The sequence below is a fragment of the Carcharodon carcharias genome, chromosome 10, assembly GCF_017639515.1.
Source record: "Carcharodon carcharias isolate sCarCar2 chromosome 10, sCarCar2.pri, whole genome shotgun sequence".
Lineage (NCBI taxonomy): Eukaryota > Metazoa > Chordata > Chondrichthyes > Lamniformes > Lamnidae > Carcharodon > Carcharodon carcharias.
In genome coordinates, this window is record NC_054476.1 from 120,606,977 (window position 1) to 120,631,164 (window position 24,188).

The 24,188-nt window shown below is 43.8% G+C and overlaps 1 protein-coding gene across 2 annotated transcripts in view; it reads right to left on the reverse strand.

Annotated features, from left to right (window-relative positions):
* Positions 1-1,914: 1,914 nt before the first annotated feature.
* The window catches only part of castor2 (cytosolic arginine sensor for mTORC1 subunit 2), a 200,348-nt gene continuing 178,074 nt past the window's right edge, over positions 1,915-24,188 (reverse strand). For both annotated transcript variants that reach the window (XM_041197678.1, XM_041197679.1), the window contains exons 3-9: positions 22,319-22,512; positions 20,044-20,176; positions 19,173-19,296; positions 18,723-18,833; positions 17,835-17,917; positions 11,767-11,861; positions 1,915-3,865 (exon numbers count right to left, since the gene is read on the reverse strand). In XM_041197678.1, coding sequence (XP_041053612.1) covers positions 3,800-3,865; positions 11,767-11,861; positions 17,835-17,917; positions 18,723-18,833; positions 19,173-19,296; positions 20,044-20,176; positions 22,319-22,512 — 806 coding nt within the window. In that variant the 3' untranslated portion in view covers positions 1,915-3,799. The remainder of the gene's footprint in view (positions 3,866-11,766; positions 11,862-17,834; positions 17,918-18,722; positions 18,834-19,172; positions 19,297-20,043; positions 20,177-22,318; positions 22,513-24,188) is intronic.

Sequence of the window (24,188 nt, forward strand, 5' to 3'; positions counted from 1 at the left end):
GGTCTGTGACCTGAAAAAAGATCACAGATCTGAAACGTTTTCTCTCCAAAAATGCTGCCTGACTTGCTGAATATTTCCAGGATTTTCTGTTTTTATTTTGGCTGGAATACATATTCCATTAGGGATAAAGTGAATCCTCCATTATCTGCCACAATGGAAGGGGCATTCCCATGGACAAATGAAACTGGTGGATAATTGAGAGCCCTCAAATTCTGATCCTAAAGGTACAGTGTGGTGTAATTTTATGGGAATGAAGAGAGGTACAATACAAATGACAGAAAGTATGTTCTGATGTCTCACACAATTCTTTGTCCAGCTAGAATTCTGGCAGATAATAAGAAGAGCAAATAATTAGAGTGTGGATAATGAAGGTTGCATTATGCTTTGTTTGAATAGCAAATTGAGGAGTAACCATTGTTCAGAGTCCTGTGGTTTCACTGTTTTATTCCCTCTGGCTGAATGAGGTTCATGTTATCAAGTGGAGAGCCGAGAAGAACAATTACAAAAAAAGCCAGTTGCAAATTTCATACTTACAAAGTTCCAAATTGTTAATTCAGCCATAATTTCAACCAGCAAGCTAAGTGCTCCATGTAACAACACCCTTAGATTAGTGGTCATTTTAAACTCCTAGTATATTGGGAGGGGGGGAAATGGGGCCTGCTGGGGACACTAAAATGATGGGTTATTATAACATTAATAAAGTATTGTGCAGTTATGAAAATATTTATGATAGAGGAGCACCTGCAAAGGTGAAGAAATAGAAACTCATGGAAATTATCAAGCAGCACTGTGCATCAGCAGTTTGAGTGGTTTTGCTAAAGCTGGGGGTCAGTCTGAGTGTTCTATAAAATCTGCTGGATGTAGCACTGGGGCATCAATAAAGGAGCTAGATGTAGCTTACAACCAAGAGGGAGTTAACCCCAGTTGTAGGGTATCATCTGTTCATTTGGTGCTTATGGGAAGGCAAGGGTGGAAGTGCAAGGGTGGGAAGTGCTTACTGTTGGGTCATTGCAGTTATAAAGTATTGTCCATTTTAAGGAGCTTAGACGGAGGTTGCTCAGGTTTGTAGTTTAGGTGCGAGATCAGGAATAACAACAGTGACATCAGTGTTTTGTGGTAATTTTAGGAATCAGTACCAGTAGAGTGATGTGGTTTGAAACAAGGAGGTTCTTAGGCTGAGTTCTATCTGTTTTGGCTGGTTCAAGTTGAAAAGTTCATTGAACATCCATATTTAAAGGAGCACACTGATTGCCAATGAACATGTTCACCCCACCTTAAAATAAAGTGTTACAGTGCAGAGTTGCACCAATAATAGGTACAAGGAGCACCCGAAAAACTAAAAAGAAACTTAACTGACCAGTTGATTGGAAAATAAACACAAGAGCAGTGGCTGTAAATATAACCCAGCATGTCTAGAACCATGAATAGCAAGCAAGAAATTACAGTTCAAAAACACTAGCTTGTAAACTTTTTTGCTGCTACTATTTCAGCTGGACTTTTGAAAAAAAAAATTAAAGTTTGTGTTTCAGCAAATGTCATAAATAGCAAAATACAGCATCTACTATAACCAGGAAAAAAATCTTCATATGTAAACCAGGCTTAAAATTAAATTAATTAAGAATGTAGTTTAAAAGAATCAATCGAAAGCGGATGAGATTTAAACTATTTCTTAATTTCTTGGGATGTATCTATTACCAATGTCTTAGCTTTGTTAATATTCCCTAATAAAGCAAACACAACATCATTAAGCAGGCACTTCAGCACTGTAAGAGGCAGCTTCACAATCTCACCGTTGCCTCTGGTGACTGCACGATTCAGCAGAGAATACTGTTGAATCGAAAACAATAAACACTTCCCCCTGTTTTTCATTAAAAAAAACAGGGGTGGATAAACCAGTTAAAGTAGCAGTACAAATTAGTTAAGTGCTATTTACTTCATAAAATGTGTATAAATTACATAGGAGATAAGGAAATGATAGAAAATGGATACAGGAGGTTGCCTGTATCAGATAAGGATGATCGAGTTACCAAAGTGTCAGCCATCAGGGTCATTCAGGCAACTGTGTGCAAATTAGTATATGAAATATAAACAACGCTACATTCTATCTCTTCCACATCCAGTTGGCACCTGTTAGAATAATACGTTGGAGATACAAGTGCCACTTCTGATGGTACATATTCAAAAGAGAAATGAATTGAAAACATTACCAATTGCAGAATTATGAAAAGGGCAAAGAAGGCAATAAAAAGATAAAACTTGCCAGTTCCCTGTTCTTCCAGCTGATGTCTTCACAAGTGATAAAAGAAACTTGAGGTGAGCTATGAACAACTAAATGAAGGCCTGCTACAACAACAGGTTCAATGGTGCACAAGTTAACAAAATCCCCAAGCAAAATTCTGATTAGTATGTAGCTTTTTGCCACTTCTGAAGACTTTGCAGAGCCTAGAGTCAACTGCAGGTTAATAAAAGGGAACTGCTGTGTTTGAAGCATTGTCCTTCTATTTCAATTTCTGAAATTCTGCAGCTGGTGATGTATAACTCATTCCTGATGCTTTCCTTGAACAATGACCGCTGCCAAGAAATCTTGAAGAACAAACTTAACGCTACATTGTCATTGGGATACCTGATAATGTGTTAACCCAGGAGTGCAGCAACCCTGATAGAATGCAGTTACATTTGAAATGTCAAATTAGATTGCCAGTTGAAACACAATTAATTAGATAGTTCAAATCTAAAGAGCTGGGTTGGAATCTTTCTCTCCTAACCTTAAAAAGGATAAAACCCCCTCCTTGGATCCCGTGCTGTCTCATTTCTGAGTATAGGGATGTCAAGACATAATTTTACCAATAGCATCTCTGAAATGCAGAAACATTTAGTGTTGGGAATAGCTTGTCTAAGGTCACCAAATTAAGCCTCTTTTCACTTCTCTGTAAAGCACTGGGTAGTAGTTATAAGGGAAGTGACCAGTCTTAGTGCATGAAATCTAGACCTCTTTCAGTAAGGGCAAATTGTGCTGCTAGGTCATTTGCCTCAATTATCCCTGTGTCAATCTTTCACGTCAACTGTATTAAATATTTACCATGAGAGGGGAGAACAAAGAAGCAAAGCAGTAATTACAGGTGTGCTACACAATTTATGTTCCCATGGTATGAGTCGTGGGACTTTCCAGAATCCAGAGTAAGCTGCAGATTATTACTCAAGGAAGCAGTAATAATAGCACTGCAACAGCGAGTGTGTCATCGCACATCAACCTCCCTAGATGTGAAACTCCCAGATAAAATTAAAGAATATATTAAACCAAGTAACAGCTACCAGGGATTAACCTAAGACTGCCATCTGAAAAGGATGCCAGCTTTACTTTCACAATTTATGGCGTCATCTGAACTTGTCCCAAAATTAGATATACTTTCTTGTAATCATTCCCAATATTCTACAGATCATGACATCCCTATACTTAACTAGAGACCCTTCTGCCTCCAAACTTTAGAAATCAGCTTTGTGCTACATGAGATAACTAACCCAACTAATTCACAGACAACAGTCAATCACCACAGCTCCTTCACAGTGGGGGGAAATATCAGTAGAAAGAGATGGTTTGACTTTACCAGTACAATGTAACACGGTTCACACAAAGAACACAATGGTAACATTCACTTTGGGAACAGACTTCAAAAAGCCACCAGCTCGTTGGGAAAACAAGCTCTCTGCTGCTTTACAAACACCCAAAGGATTCGTGAAATCTGCGTTTCAGCTTTAACTACTGTGTGAAGAACAAACCGCCGGGATCTCAGTTTCCCATCTACTGCTTCTTGTTCTGACTCACTTGGAGAGCGTTAATCACACTGTTGATATTTTCTTCAGGTATCTGAAAATAAATGAAGGAAATAGTGTAAGGGGACAGAGAGAGACAATCAAGCATTTAATGGACTGGCACCTTCTTCATTTCGATCTGGTAAGTAAATTTTAAATGTAAAATATATCATTAGATTAATTAATTGGGCCATCATGTTGGCTCAGGATGATAAGTTTCTGGGCAGAATTGCCCCAACTGCGGTAGCGGGCAGGAAAAAAGATGTTTTACCCGCTGGCCGCAATGGTGGGTTTTTGCGCCGTATCGTCCCATTCCTGGCGCGTCCCACCTCATTAATACTGCATTCATGGGAAACACTCCAGATCTCTTGCAGGTGGGCTCAGATATGTCCGCCACGCTGTAACCTCAGCGGTTCCTCGCTCTGGGCGCCATATTTAAAGCGCACCAGAGCGCAGCCTACTTTGTATCTCTAGACCAAGGACTGCTCCAGATGACAGATGGCCCCAAAGGCAAAGACGATGGCAGTCCCCAAATTCAGTGGCCCCTCTCTGGGGTGCCTGTTAGACGCAGTGAAAGGCTGCCGCAATGTCCTCTGCCCCCGCTCTGGCCGCAGGAGGTCCACCAGAGTCACCAATCCAGTGGTGGTGGTGGTGGCAATGGCCGTCAGCACCAGCAGAGCACACAGCAGGTCAGCCATCCAGTGCAGGAAGAGGATGAATGATCTCATCTGTTCCGCCAGGGTAAGTCACCCACCTCAAAACTCTCAACTCACACACTCACAAACCCATCACACATCCACAGAAATCTCATACCTCACGGGTCAACACCACTAACTCTCACACACACCTTCACATCTCTATCACAGGCTCATATCATCTGGAGCTAGCGTCCTCATCCTGTCCATGGCTCCGCTCACCATACAAACATTCCATACAGTGCCATGTGTCCTGCTTACACTCTCTCCATCTGTTTTCATGCAGGAGAAGCTGACTCACGGCAGCAGGGTGAGGTCCCAGACCCGGGGTGGAGTGGCCCACATTAGGCCCCTCACTCACTTTGAGGAGTGTGCCATCGCACTGACTGGTGGGGTCGTGGTCTGTGCCTGCGGCAACAGTGAGGTCGGTGATGAATACCCTCGTGAGGGAGCAACTGGCCCACAGGAGGACAGCCAAAGCAAGCGGGGTTCTAAAGGCCTCGGCTCTCTAGAGGGCGTATGCAGAAGTCATTAGAGGCAACAGGGCCGTCCATTGCACGGACTGTCTTCATCCCTGCTGTGGATGTCAGGGTAGCACCTAGGAGAAGTGTAGGCCTAGAAAAGTTAAGAAATTCTGATCACAAGTGGTTGCACGGGTGAACACATTTCATCACTTTATAATCTGAAAATATATTCACTTTCACTGAATAATGTGTAATGTTGTCTTTCAGCTTCATTGCCAGGCTTCATGAGTCCTCCCACTGCATTTCTTCCCCCCCCACCACATGCAGTTGGACCACGAGGGTTCTGGAGGGAGAAGTGTGTGTGTGTATGTGTGTGTGTGTGTGTGTGTGTATGTGTGTGTGTGTGTGTGTGTGTATGTGTGTGTGTGTGTGTGTGTGTGTGTGTGTGTGTGCCAGGGCCTTTTGGAGCCTTGTGCAAGCACTCTCTCATGCACACGGAGCCTTCACCCATCACACTCATCTCACTGCCCTGAGCATTTTCAGTACAGCCTGCTGGGGCTCCCTTTCAGTTGTCCATCTGAGTTGACCTGCTTTTCTGCCCTCCCACTGATCACACTCCCATGCAGCGCCTGTGCCCATCCAACACGAGGCTCCGCTCACTTTCGATTATGACAGTCATGGTCATAGTTAAGCAGTGGATCAGCTCCCACCTTGTTTCCCCTCCCCCAGTAACCCATGCCCTTTCCCCATCACTGGTGATCCCCCCGGCATCACCTTCCACCTCCCCACCATCACCTACCAATCAGAACCCTTGCCTTTCCAGGATGTCCAGGTGAACTTGCATGTTCCCTACCTTCCTGAGAATCCCACCCCCATCCACATTGACCGTCCCGATCTCCTCCTTCCCATTGCCTGGGTCTGTGTCTGCCTCAGAGTCTCCAACAACCACCCTCACTGTCTCTTCTACTGCTATCGACGCACCCTCAACCTCCCACCCTACTGGCTCCCTCTGCCTCCTCTCACACGCACCATTCTCTCCTACCATGCCCACCCTCAGTTTGTTCCCAGGAGTCAGTCATGACAACACCAATCCCTCCCTTGCATGTTCACCTGGACATCCCCCGAACAGTTACTCCCTCACTCCCTCTGCCAGCCTTACTCCCTCCTCCCCTCAGACACCTTCCTCCATCCTTACTCCCTCCTCCCCAAGGACGCACTACCCCCCTGAACTTCCTCATCCCCACAGACACCCCATGCCGAACTCCCTCCTCCCCACCGACACCTTCCCCCCTCTGAACTCCCTACTCTTCCCTCCCCACCACCTTCCCCCTCCGAACTCCTTCCACCCTCTGACCTCGCACCCTTACACCTTCCTCCATTCCTACACCTACCTCCCCACTTGCCATATTCTCCCCCTGACACCTTCCTCCCTCTCCTAACCTACCCCCCTGACACCCTCCTCCCCTTCCCAACCTCACCACCACCCCCCACCGACACCTTTGTCTCCCACTCCTTAGCTCATGTCCCACTGGCACCTTCTTTCACCCCCCAACCACACCCCGCCTTGACATCTTCATCCCCCTCCCCCCTCCCAGCCTCAGCCCTCCGTACACCTTCCTCTCCCACTCACAGCTAGACCTCCCTCTCCCCCGCCTCACTGATCATCTGTAGCAGCTAATGGTAAAGACAGTGAGGCTCCGAACTATCAACAGAGATCTCCCACCTTCCACGAGCTGCTTCGCGGCAGAGCCATTTCCACAAGAACCCACCCAGCATGCGACGCGCATGTTCCTCCAGGGTCCGGTAGCTGTAGAGCTTCAGCATCTTCTGCTCCTTGGATGTCCGCGATCTGAGCGAGGCCCTAACAGTAAGTCCCGACTTTTGCATATCTCACTTGTCTGGACATGTTCTGAGCTGGCGTGTTTTTTCACCGGTGTAACAGAAAATCTGGCGTGAGGGGAACGATTGTGGTCGGGCCTAATTTTGCATCCCATTACCAGGATGTAAACCATGTTGATGCTGGTTGGTGTTTGGCCGTGGCGGACACCATCAGATGATCCCACTATGCTTTCATGCTGGCGTGAAACTCACTTCTGCCCCTTATGCGAAATTGCTCCCCCCTGCCTGCCAGGACACCCGACACCAATGGGGAGGGAAATTCCGGCCTCTGATCCTTATCGACCAGGAAGGTCCTAACTTTGATTCCCGGTCTGTGCTGAATTAACAGGAGCGGCACCAAAATTCAAAGTGCTACAATAGCCATGGGTTAGAAAAAGAAAAATTAGCTGGGATTCCCACTCATGATGGTTATACAGGCTACCTACCCTAAGGCAAGTAAGTGCACATGTGGATAGTAGGTGAGAACAAGCGGGGGGGCTGAGAAAGGATATCTGGTTGCCTGGAGGTATTCATTGTCAAGACATACAGATAACAGCCGGTAGGGCAAGGTACCATAGGGTCATTGCCACCTTTGGAACTCTATCTCAATAGTGAGTGAGGGATGAGAGGAGGGGAAATAAAAAAGTTAATTATAGCATTACACATGCTTTGCTTCATGTTCTCCTCTCAAGATTACAGGCTCTTGACTTATTTTTGTCTGATGAAGGGTGAGACACATTGTGGGGGCCTAAAATGGGGAATAGGACAGTAAGTGAGGTGTGGCATTACAACATGAGCTAATCCAATACAATTAAACTAGTTAACTGATCACCTACTTAAAAGTTACCATGCAATTAAGGGCAGATTGTTCATATAGTGATGTATTGTCTGTGGCTATTTGAACCTGGAAATGTTAGAATCATAACAGCCACGAGATCACTGAAATTATTCTTTGTATGCTATTGGGTGACGCCTTGCATCACTAGACAAAAACAAAATTAAACACTGTAAGACTTGCCACATGATACTAAAGAGGGCTTGCCAGTCTTTATCCCCAACATGACAAGCTTATCCTATCTCTATTGTGGGTATCATACAAGCATTAACATTTATCATTTAGTGTTTGAGGTCAAAGCAAATTCCAGTTTGACCTGAACGCAGAGTCTGACTGGTTCAACTCTATACATCAACATTGAGCAGGCTGGGGTAGGACAAGCTCTCATGCTATATTCACACTTCACTTCTGCAGGTTGGATGCCAACTGGTGTGTAGGATTCCTCTCCTAAAAGTGCTCATTTTAGTCAGGATACGGTCAGCCAACTGCCACCTCACTCAAGTAGCTAGTCTTGACACCCAAGCCTACACAATAAATGTTGAGAACCCATAGGCAAAGAAAAACTGTTCCTATTGGTTTCTGATACAAGGACTAGGGGACACAGATTTAAGGTTTTGGGCAAGAGATATTGTGAGGGGGTGGGGGGGGGGGGGGTGTGAGGAACAGCTTTTTGAATGGTAATAACCTGGAACTCGCTGCCTACAAGGGTAGGGGAAGGTGGAAGCAAAGCCAATGAATGATTTCAAAAGGAAATTGGATGGGCACTTGAGAGAAACAAACTTGCAGGGTATGGGGAAAGAGCAGGGGATTGGGACTGACTCGATTGCTCTACAGAGAGCCAGCATGGACCCGGTGGGCTGAATGGCCTCCTTCTGTTTGCAGAATATTACAAAACTAAATAGAAATTCCCTATTAGCATAATAAAGTGTGTTGCCTTTAATTTATGATGTACAGAGATTAGTCAGATCACCCACTCTCTGTCACTGAAATGACTTCGCGTTTTATTGCTGTGTTGATTTAAATGATCTTAGCTGGGACCGGTGATAGGAATCTCCACATTCAAATTAATGTCCCAGGATTAAAGCTGGAAATCTACCAGGGTTCCTGCAATGGTTGCTGCTAGGAGGTCGCTTCTGGCCGGAATTCAATACACTCCCCATGGGGAGTTTGGTGGTAAGGGGGGCATTTAATTGGGCAGGAGGCTGGCAGGTGCGGACCCCACTGCCTTCCTGCCTCTGCTCTGATTAAGTCCAGGGTAGGAAGGCTGTGGACGGCCCTCCTGCTCCGCTGCCAATTGAAGTCCTTTAGGCAGGTGGGGGCCTTGCCATGAAAGAAGCCCAGAAAGCAAACCCTGTTGGAGTTGCTTGTGAGTTTTCGGCGAGGGAAAGAGAGTCCCTCATTCAAAGGCACTCAGTGCTGATCAAGTGACCTGACATTGGGAAGGGAGTGGGGGAGCCTCTGAGAGCTACCCCCATGACCTTGCTGCTGACCCCTCTCCCCAGCTATCTCTACCCTGCAATCCCTCTCCCGCCATCACTCACCTGAGCCCTGGGTTCCTCATTGATCTTAGGGGCCGAATCGTTCCAGATTTGCACTAAGTGCGATAGCGGGTGGGAAAAACATGGCAATGGCGTATTTTCACTCCGTTTCAATGGAGGGCAGGCTCCAATTGGCATTGCCACACAGTCACCTTACCGCTTCATCACGCCAGTCACCACATTTAAAGTGCACTGTGCTCAGTGATTCCAGCCCAAGACTGCAGCAATGGAGACAAGGCTCCAAAAGACAAGAAGACTGCATCCCTCGAATGCCTTTTGGATGCTGCAGAGGCCTGCTGTGATGTCCTCTACACCCTCTCTGGCCACAGGAGGGTCAGCGACCTTACCACTCCGGCTTGGTAGGCGATGGCAGTGGTGATCAGTGCCAATGTTGCACAGAAGAGGTTGGTCATCCAATACAGATAGAGGATGAATGGTCTCATACGTGCAGCCAGGGTATGGCAACCATCTCATCATTCTAAACTCACACACACAAGCCTATCACACATTCACTGGCATCTCACTCACTGCCAGCTAAAGGGACATCACCATCCATTCTCACACACACACCCTCACATGTCCGTCTGGCCTCATCTCCTCTGGAGACTGCCTCCTCAGCCCTCGCCATCTTGAGGCCACTTGCACAGATCAACATGTGCCCCCACACACACTCTGGGATACCCTCCTTCCCCAGTGCTGCTCTCACTCTGCAGCCTCTTCCCTTGCCTAACGCCACTTCTCCCCCTTCCCTAAGCAAGCCCTAGCCCTGCAGCCATTGAAAAGTCAACAATATGTGGCTGATCTGGTAGGTAGAGACCTGTCATAAGCCCCCCCTAAAAGCGATGTGGTGCTGTCTGCGAAGCCTGGCGCTAATGACCATGAGTGACGACCGAGGCGAGGAAGGCAAACAAACCTCGAAGTCCCAAGCGAAGTGCAGCTCACCAAGTGCACACCTTATATTTATGCTGTTTTGAAACACTTTGGCATGTTTTCCCGCCGATGTGGGCGGATGACTTGGCGTGGGGGGTTGAGTCTGGCGGGCTGGCCTTATATAATGATATGCTGATGTATTACAATGAAGCTCTTGACGTCCGATGGCGGGGAACATGGCCCGCCGTCAACAGGCTGAGCGGACAATCATAAACTGGTTTCACCACGTTGGGAAACCTATTTTTGGCCTTCTCTCCGTACTGTCCGCTCACGCCACCAAACACGCCCGATGCCCAGCAGGTATGGAAAATCCCGCCTAGGTCTTGGGTGGGTGCATCGCCGGTTGCTGAGCAATGAAGGTCTCTGATGGCTGGCAGCTCTAGGTGGGCGGGACCTCTGCCCCCAGATTTCTTGATCCCAGGAAAGGCCCACCGCTGCCCAGTTTAGTGCCTGAGTGCCATTTAATGTGGTGGGCCTTCCTGAAAAGAGGTGACACAGGGCTCTCGTTGGCCCTTCGACCAGCGGACAATACCCCTGTCGCCTACATTAAATTCCACCTTATGTGTGGGTGTCAGTGTGGGCAGGATCTGGCTTGGTTGTGATGCCTCTAGGTTGTCTAAACTGACGCATGAGGTACATGCAGTTGCCAAGGTGTTGAATAACTGCCAGCTCCATGAAATTGGCCTCTGCATGAATCAATGCTTTCAGAAGGGGAGAAATTTGGGAAAAAAATATAAAGGTAACCGAGCATTCCGAATATAGTGAGATCACCCACCTGTCCTTCCTCATAGAAATGAATTTACTGCATTAGATGACTTGTATGTTTTACTCAGATTTGAAGCCTGTTGTCAGTCTGACAGCACAGATACTTCAGTAAGAGAATCAAGCTTTTTGCTCAAATCTAATATTTATTTAAAAAAATACACTGTGGTTATTTAGCACAGAAAGTGGTTGCAGGAAAAATAGTGACAAAGAAATTGAAATCTATGGCCAAGAATGAGGACTTAGTGTTCTTAAAAGCTTACTTACACAACTGGAAATTAAGCAGCACATTGCTACCCAGCGCCAGCAGAGTAAACAAAGCTTTAATGCGGGAAATCTGTAGGGGCACTATTTGCAAACCTGCACTGTAGAGCAGAACAGGATATGGATGGGTAACAATTCCTTGCGCTATCTGCAGGGGACACAGTTCGACAGCTTTGCATTTGAAAGGGATGAAAATCAGCAAGCGCAGCAAAAAAAAATTGTGCAAGCTTAGTTCCTTCAGCTTTACGCTTTACCAGACTAAAACAATTAGCAATAATCAATCTGCTGATAAATCACTCTCAATACTAAGGGGCAGTGAAGCAGAGAGCGGGCATGCAAACAGAAAGAAAAACAACATTTTACTCTAATGAACTGGCCATGGTTCAGCAGATTAACCTTGTCAGTAACATCAGCTTCACACAGTTCACATTCAACAAGCAAGCTCTTGAGAGTCTTGCTGGATCCATGCTGGGTTAAGGAAGAATAAATAGTTTTAATAAGCAACTGTAACGCAAAGTGACAGGTCTATTTTCTTTCGGAAAATAACACTGCGGTCTGCCCTTTTGTAGCCAAGTTGTTTAGAAACTTACCAGGGCGTGATCAAACTTAAACGTACTGATGTAGTATGCAGGGATATCAGCGGCAGCCAGGGGCTCTGCAATTTGGGCAACGATTCCACATTCATCTGGTGGAAGAGATTCAGTTTAACACTCAGCACTGAATAACACACAGCAGTAAACAAAGCACTTAACAGTAATTCCTTCAAATGACTACGCGTTTTCTTTCTGTTGGGCCAAGCCAGGATTATTTTACGGAGACAGCATCCTGCTTGGAGATTTGCTTTGGGACGTTTTTTTTTAACATTGTAAAAGCTCTCAGTGTAAGGTAGGGCAGAGCATTATTTTCTATGGTTTGTCCACTTTCTGCCTTGCTATTCCCCTACCCTCTCCCCACCCCCAACAGTTTTCAACCCTCCTGTCCTGAAGGTGTTGCCCTTTCTGGGGTACGGTTTTATTGATGCTGGCAGTGTTCACTCCCCTCCATTCCTTGCTATTGTCTATGGGTAAGCCTAAACTGTAAGCAGGTTCAACAGTGGAGGGCATCACAGCCCAGAGCTCTGCTCATCTGACATCCGTACAGATGCACTCTGCAGCTGGGATAATGTGATTGCAATGGGAGCAGGACAAACCGGCTGATTAACCTAGGGGCTTTTAGTACAAAGGTAGTGCACCAAATACTACCCTGGCTGAGGTCAGCTAACTACAGACTGGAGTTTGAACTTGGAATCTTCTGGCCTGTTTCACACCTCACCACACCTATTTACCCATTGAAAAAGCTTCTAAATTATATTTCAACTGTTTACCAATGTCCCCTAAAGTGATTCAAGATTTTATAATCACAGATGGTGAGTCACTTTATGAAATATTAAAATAGGACATCAGGAGACATGCTTAGGTCAAGAAAGCAGCTTCCACAGGTTCAGGTATTTAAACATATACACAAGCACACACTATGTACTAAGTGACTCATTGGAAAAAGGATTCTGTAGGGCCAGGAGTAGAAGAAAGTGGCAGAATGCTTTGAGTGGACCTCAATTGGAGGACTGCTGTTGAATTTGGTCAACAGGCCACAAAAAGTAAACACACGCTTGAGAGAAAGTGCAGAGTGTAAACAGGATGAGCTCTGAGGGAAGATTAGCAAAGCTTCAGCTCTATAAAGTCTGAGGAGAAGGTTGTCACAGGGCATCTTACTGAAGTGTACAAAATATTAAAGGTAAACCCCACATGTAGCTTCAAGGTAAGAGAGAAAAGCAGAACTATGGTATTAGGTGGAATTTCTTCACACAATGGTAAATACTTGGTGCAATCTGGCACACGAGATGGTAGAAATATTACACGTTTGAAATGTGGCTGGAATTTATAATAAGACTGTTAGGGTAGGACTTGCATGCACTATGGTAACTGTGTGAGATCCAATATTAATGCAGACTTTCACAACAAAATAACATAGATTAACTGAAGCAAAAAAATCATCCAAATGCATCTTATATGTGGAATTCTATTTTATGATAATATACTTTGATATCTTTCTGACTTGTCTTCTTCCATTCTTTTACTACTTAGCTTAAAGAGATATTTATTTTATTCTCTGCCCCTTCTTCTTTCCTAATCACACCTATCCATCCCCAGGCGGAAGTGAGAATGAGAATTAATAGCTTGATTGAACTTCGTGGCCACTCTTAAAGTTAAGAAAAAATAAAACCTGAATACTGCAAATATTTTATTTTGAATTGGAGCCAGGATGCTGTCTCTTTAGAACAATATATTTTCCTTGAATTTTATTTTTAGTAACATTTTAACTCGACTTGGGATATGTCCACTGGATTTAAAAAAAGCAGTGTAGTCAAATTTCAACCAGTACATGCATCTTTATCACGCTTATTCTGAACTTTCTAAACCAGTTGCCCTAGGAGGAGGATGTTAAAATTTACAAAGAAACCAGAATGGCACTGCCCCAAGTCCTCAGAAACCCAAATAATCGTCCAGCCAACATTTTTTGTTGAGTTCTAGAGAGGATGAAACTCGGAAAAATGAAACCAATGAAAGAAGTGGAACTTTTGAACAAACAATCCGTGGATTAAACTTGTACCATTAACCCTTCAAATGTTGCAGCACCATAAGACAAACATCACATTCTTCCATTTATTCAGTTGAACACTACACTTGCATTTACTTCTCCAAATCTGCCTCGCAATATTGTCCCTTGCTTATATAAAATAAAATTGAAAAGCTTGTGCAGAAAGGTTGAAAAGCAATCGCATCAATACTTATTTTTGGAGGCGATGGAGGGATGGTTCTCAAGTAAACGAGAATGCACACTGGGATGTGAGTCATACTAACCGCATATCTTTAAATCAACAAAGGATATGATTAAAATGCCAAAAACAACCTGGCAGCGCAGGTTTAAAACTTGTTTTTTCGAGTAAAAAAAACTTGTTAAATACCTCGGTGATATGACCTAAAAAAAAAACTGAGGAATTTAGGATTAATCCAACAATCTGTGGAACCCTACAGTTTTGAGCACAATATGACAACTGACAAGTGATGCTTTTACAAGCGTGCCACTGCTTTATTTTCAGTGTTGTGAATGGTCACTTCACTGGGCAGTGAAAGTCTGTTCACCTTCCCACAAAGTGAAAAATGCCCTATTTTGAGGATCTGTATAATTTTAGGGAAGTCTCCCCAAACAGATTAAGCAATAGCAAAGAACTCCAGATGCAGATCTACTCTGGAAAATCACTCAGCACAGAACACCAGCAGCACACAGTTCACCATGATTCATTTGTTTACTGAAATGATAGGTATGAATATGATTGAGTTCACTCCTTCCTCTTCATTGTGTTCACAAATCATAATATCAGCGGTATGATGCATCATAATAACATTCTTGTTAAAATGCATGCATTATACATATAAATAATCAGTAGTTAATGACTACTGGTATGCATGTTAAATGATTTAAATTAAAAATGGATGTTACATCTTAAAAATGAAAATGTCAAATTACGTTATTTCTGTAAGCGAGCAACACTCCTGAGAAGAAGTTCTACAATGTCCAAATATATTCAAGTTAAAATTACCACTTCTTAAAATCCATGGGGTCTTTTGTATCTTTTAGGTTTTCCACCTTTCACTAGTGACATTCACAGGGTTTGGTTTCAGCGGTGATGAGGTATGCAGCCAGCTATAATTTTGCACATTTCTGAAGATATTCCTAAACAATTCATATCTATAAGGGAGCCTGGGACAATCTCCTAAATGTAAGTATTTGACTGCATTTTTAAAGTGAGGGAGTGAGTGAGTAATTGAGTGTGTGTGTGGGTGGGTGGGTGGTATGGAGGGGTAGCCTAAGGATAGTATGTACCTCATTCTTGGTGGATGCAGGAGGATAAACTACACAAGGGAAAAATTCTATCCTGCTTAAGACTGTAGAAAGGCCTGAATGTTCTACATTACATCAAATATTCCCTTCCAGTTGCAGATTGAGTGTTCATTCTAATACAGGCAAAATAATGAAACGTTTCAATAAGCAGTGGACTGACTATGGACTGACTAAAGTCAAGGTTGACCCAAATCCAGACTGATATCCTTCCATAACATATCGGGCAGAATTTTACTCTCAGCATATGGGCACACACCCGAGGGTAAAGTGACGCGTGATGATGTTGGGCGTGCGTCCTGGCATCATCGCGCACTCGTGCGATATTTCGTTCAGTGGGCACGCACTGGAACCAGTTGTGCGCCTGCCCATAACTAAAAGGCCTATTAAAGCCATTAACAAGCTAATTAAATTCAAATTTACACTGCTGCCTGTCCAACTTTACGGTTGCCGGGCAGGCGAAAAGCCCAAGCGGCTTTTACATTTTTTTAGGAAACCTCATCCGCAAGTGGGGTTTGTGAAATTGAAGGAAAGGGATTCCATCTGGGTTCCCACTTTCCACGGCCGCAGCGATTTTACCCTGGGGCAGGCAAAGCCTCGGACGGGAAGCCCCACCTTGCCCCAGTTGAGGCCATTAATTATTGGCCAATTAAGGGCCATTTCCTCAATTTTTAGGCTGGCTTGGTGTGGGGGAAGCCTGAAAAAGAGGGAGCTTAGATCTTGGGTGGGAAGCAGGGTGGGGGGAAGGTGCCTCCATCACAAGCCCACTTCTGATTGCAGGCCCCACCCCTTAAGATCCAGTGGTCATTGGATGTCCCTCCGCCCCACCCACCCAGCCTTTCTCACAGCACCTGATCACCCCCTTTGCACCCCACCAGTCCTTCCCTCCTTAGGACCCCTAAAACTTAACTTGTTCTCCAGTCCAGGAACTTAGGCTCAGGCATGTTGCTGCACTTCCATCTTCCGTCCACTGCAGCTCTCGTCGCTCCTGAGTCCACCTGCAGGCACTTAATGCTCATTCGAGCAGGAAATGGCTGTGGCACTTGGAGCCAGTGGGGATCTGTTTCCCGCCAACTCTTGGGATGACGGAAAGGGAGGCCCAGCCGTTCAAAAAAATAAGGCCAACATCACTCAATTTCCAGACCAGCTAACATTTGGCACTTTTGTTACACACAATTTTATGTCCGTTGGACACTGAGTATTCTAATGGACATAATGCAATGTTCAATCCTGTTGCCCATCAGAGAACACTAGAAACTTATCCCATGAAGGGGGAAACAGATTTGAATAACTGGCAAGGCTACGGTTAAAAACCAGAACACTATTGTTTGGGGCCCATTGTTTCAGCATCCACAATAACAGGCTTTTATTGAATGACACTTGATAAATGTTGGCCAAACCACCAGCACCAAAATAACTGTGTTCTGTACAAGAAGCCACTATTCAAGGTTATAATGGCAAAACTACTTTAAACTGGGTCAATGTCCCTATAGCTTGTATAAACTCTGCAAAAATATGTTGCGCAAATTGTGAATTGCACATTCTTCAACATGAAGCAAATCCTCCTTGCCTGCTGACCTAAAAATATAACTCAACTATTTTAAGTTTCTATGCATCAGCACCATACATAAAAATAGAAAACCAGCTCTGTTGAGGTTGAGAAGTGACTGTCAAAGAACAGCGTGTCATCTTGCATCTCACTTTGACCTGTTCAGAATACACTTCATGGTGGAGAATGAATAAATGGTAAACTTAGCACTACCATGGGTAGGCAGCTCCTTTCAAATCCAAGTTGGTGTTGCTGCCTGTTCTAGGCCACTAGATGACAGGTGCAGTAGCTGACTCTGAGATCCAGAATTAGTTCTTTGGAATTACTAACATGGATTAGAATTTTCTCAGTGCCCTTAAACAATCTCCTTCAACAGTGCACATTTTCCCAGCTCCCAACACGGTCATCATTTGTCACCTTCAAGCAGCTGAAGTTGCACAATTCTACAACTTGCTTTGCTGCCACGGCAATGGCGAGCGCTGCAGAATCAGCATGTGGAGTTTGGGGGATGGGGATCAGCAAAGGGGACAGAGGCTAAAAGACTGAAAAAGGTACAAAAATTGGTTCCCATTCTACTGATGTGCAATCCAATGATAAAAAAATAGCAACACTGAAATAAAAAATCAGTCAGTCTACATTGGTTCACATAATTTTCCTGAAGGCATTTAAATTTTTTCATTTTTTTCCCCTTTCACTTTCCTGGGCCCCTCCACATTGTTGAGAAAGTGGAAAATTAAATATCCTCCAATGCTGCTCTCTTTCTATATCAGCACTGATGACATAGAAGATGAATCAATCAACCTTTGTCTAGACAGAGAGGGGGATCTCTCCTTCAAGTAATAAATGAGGCAGGTACACTGTGCCCCAATTAGAAGCTTGACTGATGTTAGTGCAACTGCCACCCACCACTGGAAGTAATGCAAGAGCTTGTGGGCTCTTTGTTTACCCTCCAAACGGTTAGGAAGATGGACAGAGTTTACATAGTTGTAGCAAAGTGGAAGGAGCAAGCAGTAAAAAAGGAAGGAAGAAGTCTTCAGTGCTGTCCCTCCATTTTTACTTGGGGAAAGACCTAATGCAAATCAAGAACCATCATGTGTGGAACCTTCAATTTTGCCAACCACCATAGTTGAGATAACACCAGACTAATTATTAAACATTTTTGTTACATACCGAATCCTAAGGGCTGCCCTCCTATCCGAACCATCTTCCACAGTTCACCAGATGCACTCGTAAACAACAAATTATTTGGAAACCTGGGGTGAGATTGAGAAACAAATCATCTTTAATTAGCACAATCTGAAAATTAAGTCTATAATTTTGCCTTTAAATAAAGTCAATTCTAAATAAAAAACCTAAATGGATTTCCATGTAATTTCCCTTGACTCTGACAGAAACATATATATTTAAAAAGATAGATCAAATTTCCTTCCTGAGCTGTGTGTGCTCTTCACATTGTTGGTGATGGAGACATTTGGAATCTGAATATTCCTAATGCGAGTGGCAATGATAAATTTGAAGTCAAGGTCTGCCGAACTGCCAACTTGCCTAGAAAGGTGCTCAATCGATTTCACACAGTGATTAATATAAATCCTATAGATACCTTTTTGGAAGCAAACAGCATTGTTCTTGGAGGTTGAGCATACATTCTAGATTTTGCAAATGAAAAATATCAGTTCCAAACTTTTGGGGCTGGAGAGGGCACTAGTTGTGTTTACAGTTGGGTGGGTGGTGAGGCAGCAGAGGAGTGTGGTGACTGGATGGTGGTGATATTGGTCAGATCCAATTCTGCCAGGATTTTATTAGATCATTGCTTTAAATTCTGGTGATGGGTGTTGTGGACAGATCTACCGTCTACCCCTCCCACATCAAGGGAGGGTGTGTTGGGAAATTCCTGCAGTTCCCGATACATTCCTCCCTTTGCGTCCTTGGAAGGCTTTGGCGAAGCTCATGCCAGTTGGCAGCCCCTTTGAGGCCTTTGGATGGCCCAAACCTTCACGACAATAATGGTGAGGAATAGCCACTTATATTTCAGGAAGCTTAATAAATAATTTCTAGTACCTTTGTTGTGTCTGCACGTCCATCACCAAGGAGATGTAGCCCTCAATGAGAGAGAAGGAGAAGAAACGAATGTGACCATTTTCATCGCTGCCTATTGCAGAGTCTTTCATACTGGAAACACAATGAACACATATTGAGATCAAAAGGCATTAAAAATCTTTCCCTTCTAACAAGCTCTAACTGATGTCTATAATATTTATATCTTTTCATAATGAAGCATTTACATTTATTAAGAATTCACATTAAGACATCGGTTTTATATGCAGTTTGCACAGAATGCTTTGTTTTATGATTATGTACAATATGTATGTTTATGAATGGAAACCTTTCAATGCTTAATTTGATTTTAGTCTCTATATCCCTCACAAAGGACTTATGATTTGACTGTGACTTTATTGCTGAAAAGGTTGCTTTTTTGAAATAAATACTTCTGTGATCTTCCTAACTTACCCATTGGAATAAAACATGACATCCATGAGGAGAGTAGCCACAGTTGGTAAGGTATCAGGGTCCAAGCTGGTTACACAGAACTTGTTGCTGGGACTGGACAGTGGATGAATGACAGGCCTTTGAACTGTGTGACAGATTAACAAATGCATGCCTTTAAACTAGTGAGTAATGATGATTATTTCAAGCTGCAGTATGGTACCACTGACAAATGGAAACGTATTATAAGTACAGCAAATACTTCATTCTGCTATTCCCATAATTAACAATGAGAACACTATAAACACCCAGATAAATTGCACATCTAGTGGCTTCTGAAGGGTTTTACTATATTCCCCCTCCCAACCACAGGCTACCACCAATATCACTCTATATAAGCCCACCTTTGGCTCCATTGAGTGAGTATGCTGAGGGGATGTTGACTATCATACTTTCCTCTCATTGTGCACAAGTAGAAGAGCTTCTGTAAACCTCACTGGTAAAGTAGCACTAACATTCCATCCTGGCAGAACACAAAATGAACAGGAGTCATTAAGTGTTGCTGCTGACTGTTACAGGCTGGGCTCTTTATTAGCTGCAATATCCTCTTCTGTAATGTGGTGACCTATAGTGTGCGAGGTCCATTCTGAGTGCAGTCACGCCAATGATTCTAAAGCAGCAGTATTGTCTCACTATTTTGGCTCAATGTTGACTTTTTAATACATCTCACCATCAAATTTAGTTTGCTCACTGCCAAGGAGCAGGAAGGTAATGATTTTACCCTGCCATTTTTACACATAATTAACATACTAATCAAATTCTTCATACTGATGCATGGTCAAGTCAATGGGGATAAGTGTATAATGTTCCTATTTATGTAGGGGTATAAACTCACCTAGTTTTGGCTTCACAAATCCATTGGTGATTCCTAAGTGATCAGCAGCAACTGTCTCCCCGTTTACTACCCTGAGGATGGTAAATTCTGCTGAGAGGGTGTGCATAACTAATGGTAGATCTCTTTCCCGGACCTAAGAGTGGAACAAATAGAAAGGAATGTCAATGATGCCATGGATTCTTTTATCAAGACTGGGATGGGAAGATAAGCCTGAAATCAACAGGGTCAAAAATTTAGGAGATGATATAGGTGAGGTGAGAGTGACGGCCCTTGACATCAAGGCAGCATTTGACTGAGTGTGGCATCAAAGAGACCCAGCAAAATTGAAGTCAATGGGAATCAGGGAGAAAACTCTCAGTTGCTGGAGTTATACCTAGCACAAAGGAAAATGGTTATGGTTGTTGGAGGCCAATCATCTCAGCCCAGGACATTGCCACAGGAGTTCCTCAGGGTAGTGTCCTAGGGTCCAACCATCTTAAATTGCTTCATCAATGACATTCTCTATATAACATCAGAAGTGGATTTGTTTGCTGATGATTGCACGGTGTTCAGCACCATTCACAACTCTTCAGATACTGAAGCGTTTGTGCCTACATGCAGCAAGATCTGGACAACGTTCAGGCTCGGGCTGATTAGTGACAAGTAATATTTGCATCACACAACTGCCAGTCAATGACCATCTCCAACAAGTGAGAATCTAATCATCTACCCTTGATGGTCAATGGCATTACTATCACTGAATCCCCCATCTCAATCCCCAACAACCTAGGGGTTGATCATAAAATTAACTGGACCAGCCACATAAATACTGTGACTACAACAGGGGTCAGAGGTTGGAAATACCGTGGTGAGTAATTCACTCCTGACTCCCCAAAGCCTGTCCAACATCTACAAGGCACAAGTCAGGAGTGTGATGGAACACTCTCCACTTGCCTGGATGAGTGCAGTTCCAACAACACTCAGGAAGCTTGACACCATCCAGGACAAAGCAGCCCACTTGATTGGTGCCCCATCCACTATCTTAAACATTCCTCTCCTCCACCACTGGTGCACTGTAGCTGCAGCGTGTACCATCTACAAGATGCACTGCAGCAACTCGCTGAGGCTTCTTTTACAACATCTTCCAAACCAGTGACTTCTATCACCTAGAAGGACAAGGGCAACAGATGGATGGGAACACCACCACCTGCAAGGCCCCTCCAAGCCACACGCCATCCTGACTTGGAACTTTACCACCATTCCTTCACTATCGTTGGGTCAAAATCCTGGAACTCCCTCCCTAACAGCATAGTGGGTGTACCTACACCACATGGACTGAAGAAGTTGAAGGAGGTGGCTCAAGACCACCTTCAGAAGGGCAGTTAGAAATGGGCAACAAATGTTGGCCTTGCCAGTGACGCCCACACCCTGTGAATGAATAAAAGACACTGACTGAGGCAGGGGAATTTGAAAGGCAATTGTATCTGAAATTCAAGTGCAGGAGAGGCCAGTGCTCAATTATGATAGCCCTTTGGATGTTCTAATAAGAAAACTCTTTATGGTCAAAATATATGATAATTTTTCTGTTTTCAGGTTTACTGGCACGATCGGAGCAATGGCACTTTGAAATTGTACATTCAGTACATGTTGCATTTTAGATTTCTTTTGTGTTATGATGCAGAATAACAACTGGGTTAACAGATGTCAATGTGGCAATTTCAAGATGAGTTGTCAAAATCAGGCAGGCTGGATGGTAATAATGTGCTTCCCAGGAAAGATGTGACTGTAGGTCTAATCCGAACGTCTACATTGAAATATATGCAAGGTCGTTGACACACAAAATGCAGCCTGCCAGAAAACCATAGTCAGAAGGAATCAGGTGTGAAACGTTTCTAGGACCTCCTTCCCTAGTTTTGCAAAGCTCAAGCACACACTCCACAGCTACATGTCTAACTCATGGTCTCCCAAATTAGCCCTTGTCACCATGTTTATGCTGAACAGCATCTGGGAATACACATTTACTTGCTCCTGATGTGATATCTCCAGTGACATTAGAATAGGGACAATGTTTATCAGTGCAACCATGTGATGTCACAGCAAGGGGTCTAGTCCATATAATCTACATCCTGGATGCTGCATATCACCTGGTTAAGCAAAGATCATAACAAGGACCAAGCGTGAACCTGTAATTATTTAAAATTGGTCATTCATATTGTTCAGACCTGGAACAAGAAAACAGACTCAGAAGACACCCGGAAGGAAGCTGTTACTCAATTTCAAAGCAGCAATATCTTACCAAGATGAAGTCTGTTTGATATGTGGAAAGCATGAACACAGAGATATTATGATCTGCCAGCGGTGCAATCACTGACTTGGCAATCTTAGTGACTCCAATTGGCTGCGAGCTGGAGAAACTCCCACCACCGGATACAACGTTTAAAGCCAGCCATGTCTCATCTGCTACACTCAGGAGATCTGACCCAGGCAGTTCTAGAAAGGCAACAAGGGGAAAACCATAACTTTTAAACAATTTGTGCCATGGTACTTAAAGCTAATAAGAAAAACCTATGGCTAGCAATCAGTCAGCAATCTTTCTAAAAGTTGATAATGCACAAAGCTACAAGAGAAAAGGAAGTTTCAAACTGCAGTGAAATTCATCTTTGAGATCGCCTCAGCAAGAAGACTATATGGGATGGAATTGTAACTATAGTGACTTACCAATAGTTTTAAATGCATCCACAATACCTACGCATAGCAACCAGGGCAATTGTCACTCCCACCCATTTCTGCAGTCCAACATAAGGACTCTTTGAATTCCATTCAATGGTGTATGAATGCTTCAGGCCTGAACCGTTAGGCCACATGTTTAAAATCTATTTCAAAGGAACTTGTTGTGGTTATGTTTCTAAAGTTAAAGAAAACAGCAACCTAGAGTATTTGGAATGTATCCAATGTAGATGTTTAAAATGAGTGTGCTGATTAATTAATTACAACTGTGTTAAAACAGTAGAAATCTAAAGAATGAATGAACCCTCTTGTTAATGGGCCAGTCGGAATAAACATGGAACATTACAGGACAGACTGTGACATTGCCATTTACAGAGTCAAATTAACATTTTAGCATTAATGAAACTACCTGTGGTGCTGCTCCTAGATAAACTATGGGGATTGCATTTTCCAGGATCTTCAATGAGGAGGGCCATGTAATACAAAGTTTCACAGCGTGTAACACTCCTCAAAAAATACTTGAGGCCATGCAGCTACCAAAGTTTATCCAGGCATCTGAAATGCATCTTTAACCATGCCATAATTACTGTGATGAATGACTTGTCCTCATTCTGCTGTTGCTCAGCTGCGACCCTGAAGGTTCACTGGTGTCATCAACCAGGGCCACAGAGAATAGTTTTTATCTTCAGATTACCACCAAGATAGTGTCTTTCTCAGTTAAAGAGTGCCAAAGGAGTGCCTCAAATTTAACACAATTGCCAGGATCACGAGCATTCACTTGCATGATGGTGCGCTGCTTGTCACACATTGAAAAGTCTTGTTCTTTTTTTGTTGAAGGTTTGCCTAGGGCCACAAAGGTGCTCCTTCGGACTCCTTAATTCAAACCCAACTTTCCTCCTCCCATCTTCCTCCTTTTTTTTTTATATTTGTTCATAGGATGTGGGTGTCACTGGCTGGGCCAGCATTTATTGCTCATCCTTAATTGTCCTTGAGAACTGAGGGGCTTTCTAGGCCATTTCAGAGGGCATTTTAAGAGTCAACCACATTGTTGTGTGTCTGGAATCACCTGTGGGCCAGACCAGGTAAGGAGGGCAGATTTCCTTCCCTAAAGGACATTAGTGAACCAGGTTTTTACAACAATCGACAATGGTCTCATGGTCATCATTAGACTTTTAATTCCAGATTTTTTTACTGAATTCAAATTTTACCATCTGCCGTGGTGGGATTCGAACCCCGGTCGCCAGAGCATTACCCTGGATATCTAGTCCGGTGACAATACCACTACATGCACAGATTTATTATTTATGAACTGTGATAGTTGAACTGCAGTGGATAAGGCAGACATTATTTCCAGGAACCAGTCAAAAATAAAACTATTATCACTACCTCTGAAAACTCACAAACCATTTCCCAAAACCCTTCACCAGAAATATGTACCC